This window comes from Martes martes, assembly GCF_963455335.1.
Source record: "Martes martes genome assembly, chromosome: 17".
NCBI classification, from domain to species: domain Eukaryota; kingdom Metazoa; phylum Chordata; class Mammalia; order Carnivora; family Mustelidae; genus Martes; species Martes martes.
Genome location: NC_137905.1, coordinates 9,635,586 through 9,648,040, shown reverse-complemented (window position 1 = coordinate 9,648,040; position 12,455 = coordinate 9,635,586). Strand labels below are relative to the sequence as shown.

At 44.6% G+C, this 12,455-nt stretch overlaps 1 protein-coding gene across 3 annotated transcripts in view; it reads left to right on the top strand.

The window, feature by feature from the left end:
* WWOX (WW domain containing oxidoreductase) overlaps nucleotides 1-12,455 on the top strand; it is a 940,194-nt gene that overhangs the window by 239,849 nt on the left and 687,890 nt on the right. For all 3 annotated transcript variants that reach the window (XM_080829455.1, XM_080829456.1, XM_080829457.1), the window contains exon 6: nucleotides 3,323-3,411. In XM_080829455.1, the coding sequence (XP_080685581.1) occupies nucleotides 3,323-3,411 (89 nt within the window). The remainder of the gene's footprint in view (nucleotides 1-3,322; nucleotides 3,412-12,455) is intronic.

Genomic DNA, 12,455 nt, shown 5'->3' with positions numbered 1-12,455 from the left:
ATTGTTATAGGAATCTATACAGAGTAAATTGTCATGGAATTGTACACAAAGATAGTCCAAACGCAAGACTCTGAGTGCCTCCCCAAACTGGTCAAGCCCAGGTAGTGTCTGTGGTCTCATGAACTGTGTTTGCACCACTGTGGGTTTTCTGCTTCTGATAATGTGCTGTAGACATGGGTAAGATGTCACCATTGGCAGTGCTGGGAGGTGGGGGACTCTCGGTACTGTGTTTGCCACTTCTTGTGGGTCTATAACTGGTTCCAAATCAAAGTTAACAGTAACAACAGAAAGTTTCGTGAGTTACACCAGAAAGGTGTATTGTGGTCAGTCCTGGATTCCTGGCCAGACATGGCAGGAAAGCTCACACTGGTGGACGGAGCCTCCGGCCCCCACCCAGCAGGCAGCAGTTCGTGGGTGTTGCCTGCAGTGCTGGGCCATGTGCTCCTGTTTTGAATGCTTCCCGTGATAAACATGTCTATCATGTGGCTAGGTTTGTGAGACAGAAGAGCAGCCCTCCCCAACACACACACACACACACACACACACACCCTGATTCTAAAAGCTGTGTGTTTTTTCTTCACTGAACTGACCAGGTTGCACATAGTTTCTCTGCATTTCACAGGGTCAGTAGCAGAAACAGGAAACCTGACGCTGGGGGCAGGGGAATTACCTAAGTAATAGTGTGTGGACTTGAATCACTGTCCCCAGGAGCCTAGTAACCCACAGCCTGTGGATTAGTCTGTTGAACTACTCGGTGGCTTGTGACCCTTTGTTCCCTCTGGATGTGTATGTTCTGATTTTGTACTCATTGGTAGTGGCAGCTCTGTACTTTATTTTAAAGTGAAGGGGGAGGACCAAAAGACAACTTACCTGTTGTAAGTTACACATACAGAAGGATGTACTGGCCCACTTGGCTGAGCCATCATTTTCTTTGAGAGATTGCTTTGGGGTCACCATCTGGGAATGTTCTCCCTCTTTGATGAGCGAAATATGTATAAGCATGTTTATGATACGTAGCCTGCATATCCCAGGGGCTTTCCCTAAGGGGCTTGGCTGAGAGGAGCCGTGTCTCTCCCACTGCTTCCCCAGCAGCTTTCCTCTCGTGATATATTCAAAGTTCTGTAAGATTCTCTGTGTGGCAGTGAGCATCTTGCTCTAAGTGAAGTAAGGCTGGGGCCAGAGGCCGTAGTATGAGGGTGAAAGGCCACTTTATTCGCTAACTCTTAATGTCAAATGGAGTAAGAATCTGTGGGGAATAAAAGTTAGCCATTGACAGACTTGGTACTCTGAAGAGATTTTAGTCATCAGACAGTCATCAGCCACGCAGACAGAGAGTGAGTGGGGTTTTTCTCCTGGTCTGGAGGCCCAAGCTGTCTACATGGTACAACCTCAGTCAAGTGCGTTCATTTCTGCCATTGGTGGTGTCTTTCTCTATAAGACAAGGGGTGTGGCCTCACGTCACTGTGTATCCTCCAGCTCTACTATTCTCTTGTCTTAGGAAGCTCCTAACAAAACCTGTGTGGTGACATTTTCCCCTCTTCCTGGCTCAGGTTAAATGTTTCTCCTCCTCCTCCTGAAATCGGCACGCTTGTGCACCTGCCACTGTTACCCGAGGAAATTCAGTCTACATTGGTCAACTTGCCTTCACCACCTATATGCCTGTTGGGGATTGGGGTAGTCATTTTATCACCTTACATCTCTTTCCCTAAACCTTGGCTCTGTTAGGAGACATGCCCTGGGCCGTCCGGGATCTAACAGCGAGCTGGTCTGACGCAGTCTTTGTTAATACCATTCCATCCCCTACGCTGCTCTGTAGCCCACGCAAACCACTGTTTGTTGCAGACCTGAAGGAATCTGGCACACAAGATACCGTATCCACTTCTTGTTAAGTTTATTAAATGCCTTCTCTCTTGCAGGCTGGGTGTAAGGTGCTATACACTCACTCTCACAAGTCTGTGAGGAGATAATGAATATTTTGCTTTTATACACGAGGGAACCGAGGCTCAGATATGTTAAATGGCCCAAAGTCATTTGGCCTCCCAGCTGCCACTGCTTGATGCTTGTTGTTCAAGGCTGGGGACCCGGGTTCAGCCCAGCACTTAGGCAGCCAAGACAAAGTGCTGCGATGTACTAAGCATCTCAGCACAGTTTGTGTCTCTCCCTTAATAAGACAACCGAGGTGGAAGAAGTGCCCGGCAGTGCCACTGGCATCCCCCTTCGTAGTGCTTGTCTCCTCGGTCCCACCGTAGCATCACAGTCCAGATGAGAATTCCCAGCCTTGCCACTTGTTCTCTGGGAATTAGCTTATCTGGACAGGCAGGTGGCCCCGGCATTCTTGGCTGTATGTGCTTTGGAGGACAGAGATCTAAGAAGGGATAGTATTTAACTGCATACCCTGCAGGCCAGCCAGATTTAAAAATTGGGAGTGCCCCATAAGTATGGGGCAAGTCTGAAAGGCAACCCTCATCTTTCCAGAATTATGCTAGGATACTGTCCAGTGGAACATGATTTGTTCAAATCCTGATGTCCCTGGCCTTCTGGTTTCTGTCAAGGAGGGAACGTGGGCTTTGATGTCAGACTGACTGGGGTGAATCTTTGCCCCCAACCCTTCTTAGCTCTGGGATCTCTTACAAGGGGCCGCATGTAAAATAGGGGAAGTAGAACCCATTGAGTTGCTGTGGGGATGAAACGAGGTGGTGCATGGTCAGCCCCGAACAGACTGTAGCCATTCTTCCTATCCACGTGTGCTCTATCTATCTGTAGGGTTTTCCGGGTTGTGCAACCAGAGGTCTCTCTGGGATCTAGGTCACTCAGGGTCCATTGGAATAAATGAGTTTTGCCTGCTTTTGTACTTTTCTCTAAATGATTCGTCTTTAATTTTTGACACAGGCTCAATGGAATAATTTCAGAACCTGGATGGTTCTGAAATCTTTTGAGATAAAAATATCATCTACTGAATTCTTGCACAGGCCAGGCTTTGTCCTGGTGTTCCCCTATTTGTATGGTTTTGTTTTTTTTTTTTTAGGATGCAGATTGAGAGGAGATGTGTGAGCCTGAAGACCCTTTGGAGCCTCCTCTGTGTGCTGAGTGAAATAGCACAATCCCCAGCCTGTGGTTTTAGCAGATTCCCAGCCTCACATCCTCCCAAACTTGGCAGTAAAAGCCCTGTTCTTCCATTCATTCCGATGATTTATATTCTCTCTGGGCGTCTAATATTAAACAGGGGAATTCCGACATGTTCCATAACACATTTACTGTAACTTGATACCATGAACTAAACTTGCTGTTATTTATCATTTCTTTTTATTTTCTCTCATTCCAGCACAAAGCCAAGGTAGAAGCAATGACCCTGGACCTTGCTCTGCTCCGTAGCGTGCAGCATTTTGCTCAAGCGTTCAAGGCCAAGAATCTGTGAGTGTTCCAGCGGAGGGTTATAGATCATAATATCTTGCTATTGTAATGTCTTTATCAGATGAACACAATTGGGAGAACACAAACGTGAGGCTGTTGTGTTGTCCTGGCGTCCAAACAGCAGGCTCATTTATATTGGCCCTGTTAAGGTGTGCCATATTTTCTTGACTTCTTGAGTCACCCTCATTATGAGACATGTCATCAATCTAATAACAGCTCCCCCAATAAAAAAGGAGAGATACTATTCATGCACTAGTAAAAGTGGCTAATAAAAACCAGCCGATTGTAGGATGCATCTTGATTACCGACATTTTTGCAGTGCATCTCAGAATCGAGAAAAAGCACATTTTCATTCATCCAGGAATGAGTAGCCTTATTTATCCAGTCCTCCAAGGGGGCCAAGAATCAGAGCCTGAGACAGTTCTACCGTTTCCATGTCTGCAAAGATTTTATCCTGTGTGTGAACATGGCTCCAAAACATGGACTCACGTTGTGAGAAAGTTATTCTTCTTTCCTTCTTTTTTAGTCTTTCCAAATGTCCAAAGGAAGATGCCTTCACGAGGGGCTGGCACATGTTTATGCTATCACATGCCTACCTCCCTTTGTAACAGGTGGAGAGAGAGAGAGAGAGAGAGAGAGAGAGAGCAGAGCTCCGACCCGGAGCTGGGGAAAAGCAATGGTGGCCAGCTCCATTTTAATTACAATATTTTGTTTCCAAGTGTTTATTTTTATGGTTCCCTCATATTGAGGGCAAGCAATACTGGTTTCTCATTTAACATAGCAGTTTGAATTTCATTTAAAAAAAAATAACTGCATTTAATTTTTTTTCAGTGAATTGATTTAAACACGAGGATTAAGTTAATAACAGTACAGGTGGTGCCAAGGATAAGATAGTTCCAGAAGTGGCACCAGGATGACTGAATGTGGGAGAATGCTGATAAATGACAAGTTGTCTTTGGGTTAGGCTGTGTTGGGAGTGTTTGTTTTATAGCTCTCCCAGCAGATGATGGACGTATGGGGAGGCATTTCAACCAGATAGTCAGAAGGCACTGTAGAGATCTGAGCTCGCCATGTTGGCTGGTGGCCAGTCCCTCTTGAGTCTGCCTCAGCGTCTCACTCTGCTCTTTTACACGGCGAGGAAGTTTGTTCTCTAAAGCCTTTTAGCAAGTGGTCTGAGTCCTTGAGGTTGAAATACAAAGTCAGAGTCTTGAGTGGACTTGCATGGTCCCTGTAAATGCAGGCCCTCCACTTACCGAACAGTCGGTCACGTCCCCAGTGAGCCAGCAGACCCGGGTGAGGCCGCTGTGTGTGCCCTCCGCAGTGTCCGTCAGTGGGCTGCCAGCCCAGTCCGGAGCTCCCAGACAAGAAGCCGTAAGCTCAGGGGCCAGCGAGCAGTTTTATTGCTCAGGGCTGACTCCTCGACCTACTGCTTTTGGGGTTGTTTGGAAAAATAGTAGTAAAGCAGCAATGAGCGGTAGCAGTTCATGTATCCAGGGCTGTTATGGGCCATGCACTGAGAACCCTTTGCACGCATTTTCTGATTTGCTGCTATTTCTTAATCTGTTATACAGATGAGGAGAGCAAGACTAGAAGGGGAAGGTGGGTTATCTGAGGGCCCACAGCTGGGAAGCAGGCACCCCCCACCCCCAGGCCCGAGAGCCTCTGCGGCAGTCTCTCCGGGCCTCCTGCTCACCCACCGTGCGGCCCTGTCTCTAACTAGAAATGCAGTGGAAACCGAGATCAGAGACAGTGAGTGACTCTCGCAGGGTCATGTGGCAGACTGGGAGCAGGCATGGGACTTCCCTCCAGTTCTGACTGTCATGCTGTCCCTGACACGGTGCGGCCTCTCTGTGCTCCTTCTAGTCCCTGGGTCAGGCCGTGCTGGGAGCAGCAGGCGCGCCAGCAGTTACATAACAGGACTGTCTTCCAAGTCATAGCAGGACCGTTAGTTCAAGCAATTCAGAAATCATCAAATTCAACTGCCTTTTGTAATCACCAACCTCAGACTCTTGGAGAAAGCTATCACGCATTTTGCTCTAATCCTAGATTTTAGCAAATGACTGAATTTTTGTACTTACAGGTTCAGAAACGAAGGCGATTTTCCTTTTAGTAAAACCCTGTACCACAAACCTCTTTTTATATGTCTCTCGAGATCCAGCCTTTTACATGGCTTAGAGAAATATTGTGGCGGCGAAAATATGCGTAAAAAAGTGAGTGATTTTACTTTTGAAATACTGCCAAAGTGAAATCTCTCCTGGATAGGCAGATGACAGTTTAGTACTTATGGGCCTTCAGATTCCGAGCACCGTCAGAAGTGAACGCAAGTGCAGGTGGTTGGGCTGCCAAAAACCACGTGTAGCCTCCTGCTTCTCATCACCTCCCATCTTCAGACATGGAAATTTCCTTGTGTGTAAAACATAATGACAAATGCAAGAAGGCCTGCCAGTTCAGAACCGATCTCCTTTTGTGCTGTTGGACTGAGGAGAGGAAAAACCTCGCATTGAAATTCCATGCGGACGCCCCCGTTCACTACTCCACTTGAAGGCCTGCGAGCGTGCCAGAAGTACTGCTGGCCTCCTCTCTCCCATGCGTACTCCCCCGGTTCGTGCTCTAGCCCTCGTGCGCCTCTCCGCACCGGGAAAGGCAGCGTGTTGTGTAGCCCGACACATGGAAAGGTAGAAACAGATGCTAGATGCTAGATGCTAGATGCAGACCCTGCATCTAGACAGGATCTAGACAGACAGGGGGCAGCCTGTCCTAGAGCCCCGTTCCACCTGCCTTCTACCGGGAGGAGATGTGCAGTCCGCCCACTCTGGGATGTCTTTTTTCCGGGCAGGGGAGGAGAGGTGGAGGGCGGGAGGCTATTTCAGAATGAGCACCGCTAATAACGGTTAAACAAAATAGTAGCTGCTAGCCAGCTCGCTGTGTATTCTGTGCGAGGCGAGGCGCTGAGCACTTGCACATGAATTCTCTCTTTCATTTCTTACAGCCACTCTAGGCATTAGTTTTCTCTCTAGTTTACCACCTGAAAGGCTCCAGCCTTTCACAGAGAGGCTAAATCGCTTTTCCAACTTTAGCCAGTGGCGTACGTGGCAGTTGGAACCCAAGTGTGTCTGAATCTAGAACAGCTCTTCTTGCTGTGTCTCAGCCTTCAGTCCCACATTTCAGCGCGATTCCTGTACTGGGATGTGCCTGAGCAAGATGCTACTCCACAGTTTCGCAGCTTAACACCGTTACAAACAGGAGGCCTGCCCGTGCTCTCTCTCAGTTAGTTTAAATCAGTTGTTTGTTCAGATGCAATGAATGCACGTCAATCTGTAGCTTTCCCCTCTTTTTTTTTTTTTTTTTAAGTTACTGCAGCTTGTTGAAGTGATAAGGTTGCCCTCGAGAGTTTTCTGTATCCTATACTCGAGGAACTGCATCCCGATGGTGCCATTGAACATATTCTTTTGTCTCCTGAATTTCTCAGGAAGCGTAGCTAACTCTAGAGCTTGGTCGAATGCCCATTTAATTCTTGGGCAAGAGTGCTGAGCAGGTGGTGGGGTAGTCTACCTTCGAGAGGACGTATGCAGCCGCTTGCCGACGCCAGCTTTGCTGGGCACAGCACACTCTGACCACTCCATTCCTCTCCCACCTCTACGTGCATTCATTTGTTCCACTCTTCTCCACTCACTCTCCCGGGTGGTCAAGCCAGGAATCCTCTGCCTGCTTCCAGGCAGTTCTCCCCACAGTTAGTGGTGGTAGTGGTCGGCCAGTGTGTCTCAGGTCGAATTATGTTGCGCATTACTGGAAAGTTCCAAGCCTGAGCCTGTGGTAAGTCCCAACCAAACTGAATTTTGAAGGAAATTTTGTTTAAACTGCAATCCTGGACAACAGCCAGACTCCACACTGGCTGGCAGGCGGAGGCATCCATTAGAGTATGAAGAGTGGGGACCTTTCTTTACTAGTCATGCAGACCAAATACTGGCATTTTCTGAACCGGACTCTGCAACCACAGTCCATTGTTTGGGGCACTTTTGTACATTTTCATTCCTAGTTTCTAGCTGCTTAGCTCCCTGAAAACTGCATATTTTGAACAGAGCCTGGAACGGTTTGACAGCTACTAGAACTAGAAGCTCGGTAGATACTTGGCCTTTTTCAGAAGACATAAAGTTTGAGTTCCGGGTACTCCTGAAATAATGGACACCTGGATTCCAGTCCTGGAGTTTTGAAAACTGGTAATGGCACATAATACAGGAAATTCTTGGCTTGGATCCCAGGTACCCATCAGCTCTTACAGTGTTGACCAAGTGTTTTGATTTCTTCTGAAAATTAATTGAAATCAATAGTCAGTTCATATTAAAATAATATATACAATTCTGATGGTTTCTAGAACTTCATTTTTGGTCATGGATCTCTACTTTACCTTCTCAACTTTCTGTCTCCAGTATAATTTAAGGAAATTAGACTTTGTTTCATTTAGAAAATAATATAGAATAGTGATGTTTTTAAAAAAAACTGCTAAGAGAACAGTTTTCTTTCTTTATTTTTTAAACATTTGAGGGGGACAATCTTTAACAAAATTATTTATTTTTACTCTTTACTAAATTATTTTCAGAACTTGAATCTACTGAACCCAGATATAATATTCTTGGATCCTTATTCCAAATTTTGCTGTCTCAAATCCTTCTGTGGAAGTGGGTGGGCCATAAATTATAAATAAATTCTACATTTTGAGGGATAAATTACCCTGAAGACCGATGTGTAAATTACGGCTTAATCTTTCTTTTTCTTCTCAGTTCAATTTTAAGAATAATGTTTTAGCCAACATATCTGCATTCCTCTTTGCCTGGCACGAGAAATCCATTTCTGGTTTGCCTAGCAAAGGATCATATTGCTTTGCTTTTCTACACAGTACGAAATCCAAAAGCAAAGAGAAAAGGAGAGGCAGATTTTAGCTGTAATGAACTCTCTAAATCTAGATCTTAATTGTGACTTTTTAAGGAAAAATTTAAAAAGTCTACAAGTTAATTTTTCCCCATCCCATACATTTTCCATGTTAGGGTATTGAAAAATTATATTGTGATTCATTTAATATATATAGAAATATCAGGGGGGGCACCTGGGTGGCGCAGTGGGTTAAAGCCTCTGCCTTCGGCTCAGGTCATGATCCCAGGGTCCTGGGATCGAGTCCCACATTGGGCTCTCTGCTCAGTGGGGAGCCTGCTTTCTCCTCTCTCTCTCTGCCTGCCTCTCTGCCTACTTGTGATCTCTGTCTGTCAAATAAATAAATAAAATCTTTAAAAAAAAAAAAAAAAAAAAAGAAATATCAGGGAAGAATGATTCCCTCGTAAATAAATTTCTTCCCTCTGAAAGTTAATTCTGTAGGTATCTTTTAATATAATTCTTTTTTAAGATTTTAGAATCATTTTATGTACTGTCGTTTCTTATTAAACAAAAATACTAACTTATTATTAAACAGAAATACTAACTCACAGTAATGCAGGGGTCAGCAAACTTTTTTGTAAAGAGCCAGAGAATAAATATTTTAGACTTTTCAGGCCCTGAGATGTCTGTTGCAATTACTCAGCTCTGCCTCTGTGGCATGAAAGCAGCCATGGACAGTATTTGAGTGGGTGAGCATGACTGTGTCCCAGTAAAACTTTATTTGGAGAAAGAGGAGATGAGCTAGATTTGCACAAGAGCCATAGTGTGCCAGCCATGGTGTGGAGAGAATAGAGTTTTGTGGCTCAGCAGAACTTAGATTTAAATCCCAGTTCTGCTATCTTACTAGCTGTGTGACTTTGGGCAAACCATTGGCATCTCTGTACCTTGCTTTCCAGATCTATGTGAAGTAGATTATCACATACATCTTTTTATGGTTTTGGAGAGAAGCGCCATCATGCATGGAATAACCAGGGATGCCTCAGTGTGTTGTGCCTCTGAGTGTTATTAATGTATATTTTTCTTATCTTGATCCTAAGATGCTCTGAGAGGTTTTCAAGGATACATACGGAATGATAAAATAGAAATAAAAGTATGCTTGCACAAGGAAGAAGGGTGAAACGGACTTGTCAGATGCAGTCCTAGTGGAAGTGTGGGTCTTACAAGGACGTTTGCAGTCCTTGAAAACTGGACCTAAGAATGAGCTCTGAGATTCCTGGCAGTCAAGAGCAGAGGGAAAATAGCTTCACATTGCCCACAAGCTAGAAGCATCACAAGAGGCAGGCAGAAGTGATCGTCACCTATAGTGATGCTCCCCTGAGGGTCTCAGTGTACTTCTTACTCTGCTGAGCGTTTCCCCCCTGCTTGTTGTTACTCTTTACAAAGCCCTTGATTTGAGGGATGCTTTGCAGTTTCCTTTTGAAGTAAATGCCTAGACTCTATTTTCTTTGCTATTGCTACATCTGTTTCCCTTGGCTTTTGGCACTTTCTCCAGATGATTAGTGTTGCTGTAAGAACATCCTGCTTTGAATATACAGGTGTATATGGAAGGTATAGTGGCACATACTGAAAATAATTAGCCTGTGTGTTTTGGGGCACTGAAGAATCTCATCTGCTTTCTTCCCCCCTCCTTTTCTGTGTATTTTTTCATTTTTTTCCCTTACTTCATTATTTAGTCAGTGCTTGCAATGGTGCCAGGAACTGGGCTAGACACTAGAAGCGAACCATTTGCCGTCTCCCTTCTCCTGTGCCTTGTTTCTCTCTTAGAATAGTCGTGAAGCTTAAAGACTTTTTGCTAGCTTCCCATGATGACTATCTTCAAAAACATATCCTTGGTGGAGAAGAGTATTTATTACATTAATTAGGGGCCACATTGCAAATAAATTTGTTAGAAGAAAAAATTCAGTGAGCTTTTTGGCATCATTAAAAGTCAGCACAGCTAAGGAATATGTGAAACTGTGTTCGAATTAACCACAACGATGTTTGCAAAATAAACACTTTTGATTTCCCAACAGAATTCTCCGTTCAGCTATCACTATCATGTTTCATGACATCAAAGTGATGTATGTTAATTGAAGGCACGCACAAAAAACTTCCCTTCCAGGAAGAATAAAAACCCAGCTTTGGAAGACAGATACAATTACTCTGTGGCTGCCTCTTCCCACACTCACCATCCCACCGACGTATACATAACCCATGTTATGTCTTTAGCTCTAGCAAATTATTTTATTGCTCATGCTCAACAATGGCCACTTAAATCACTGGACTAGAGAACAAGTCAGCAAAGTTTTTCCATAAAGAATCAGATATGTATACATAAATATCTATGTAGATATTCTTGCCTTTATGAACCAGATGGTCTCTGTAGCAACTAGTGTTGAGTGCATCTTGATTGTTGAGTGAGACATTTGTAATTCGAAAGTAGCCACTGAGAACTTGTCAGTGACTGTTTCCGTGTTCCAATAAAACTTTATTTACAAAAACAGAAAGTGAGTTGGGGTTTGATCTGGAATTTGTGGTTTGCTAATCCTCGGACCAGAACCTACTGTCTCTTGAAATGTAACTCATTTTAATAGCATCTTGTCTTATTATAAGAAATACATGGAATTTTCCTTAGGAAATGGATTATGTTAGGCCTGGTCAAGATATGTAAGTGTGTATAGCCAATGTTTGTATGGTTGGTTAATTTCAACTCTCTGCAGTTACTCTTTGATACTTAGAAGCTGGGAGAAGAGATAAGAGTTTGAGTAGAACAGTGTGCTATGCTGAGGTTTGTAAATAACGCTGTATGGGAAAGCAGGTCAACTACAACAACTAAATATTATTAAATAACGAAGACACTGAAGTCCTAATTTGGGCTTGGAACCATATAACGCTGATGATGATCGTAATTGCTCATATTTATCACCTATTTATTGTGTGTCAAGCACAGCTAAGCACTTAAATATCATCCCATTTTATCCTCACTAGGCCTCAGAGGGTAGGTCAAAAATGGTAGAAGAATGGCAGTGTCTTATGGTTCGACCTAAAGCTGTGATGAGTCACATTTCCTAGATCAAGATATTGAGGTTTAAAGAGATTAAGGACCGTGACCAAGGTCATGCTAGCTACTAGGTAGTAAGGCTACAACTTGGTTCAAAAATGTGTGCTGCCACTGAGCTCAGCTTAAACAGTAGTTTGGAGAATCAGAAAGATCTGTCTCATTTGGGAAATGCATCATGTAGGACGCATTGCCTCCGAGGGCAATTTGTCCCATTAATAGGATGGATGACAACGCCTGCCTATAGGGACAATTATTAAGGTCACTTCAAGGTTGAAGGAGATGCTCCTTCCAGCCAATTTTCTATCAGCAAGAGGAAATTGTTTTTCTGAAATATGTGGAAATGAGGTTAAAGAAACCCAATGGAAGAGAGGCTCCTCCCCTGAGTTGAGGAACTCAGACTATTTTCACCAAATATGTGGAGGTGTCTTTCTGTGGAGTCCGTTTAAGCAGAAATGGCAGCTGTTAACTCTCATTCGCAATTGGACTTTGCACATTTACTCCCAATAACAGTGTTCATTTCCCCTTCCTACTTTTCTTCAGAATGATGCCCTTCAGGTAGGCAGAAGAAGACCAAAGGGTCATTTGCTATTTATGCATCTGAACTGCCCCAGTGATCACTCTCAAACCCAAACCCAGCCCTGACACTGTCCTGTGGAAGAACCTTTTGGTGGTGTCTTGCCACCTGAACTGCAAAGGCTGCATCTGCTGGTGTGGCCCCCCAAGTCCTGGGGGGTCTGGGCCCTCCTCCACCCTCATTTATGATTGGGTCCTCCGAGCCCTGTGTCTCTGTACTCTGCTTACAGACATGTGTAGAGCTTCTGCCTCCTGCTTCTGGGCCTGTACTCCTGACCTGTGCCACTCCCCTCCTACCTGTCCACTACCTGCTCACTGGGTGACTTGGTCCCATCCTCTACAGAGCCTCCATGTTCCCCCTCGCCCATCCCCTCCATGGTTGAATTGACAAGTCATCTAGCAGAGTGTCAACAACACATCCAGTCATCTTGCCCCAATACTTTGGGGATGCTTTTCTCTTCATTGATTTTTCTTCATTAGTTTGAGCCCCACAGAGGCAGCAACC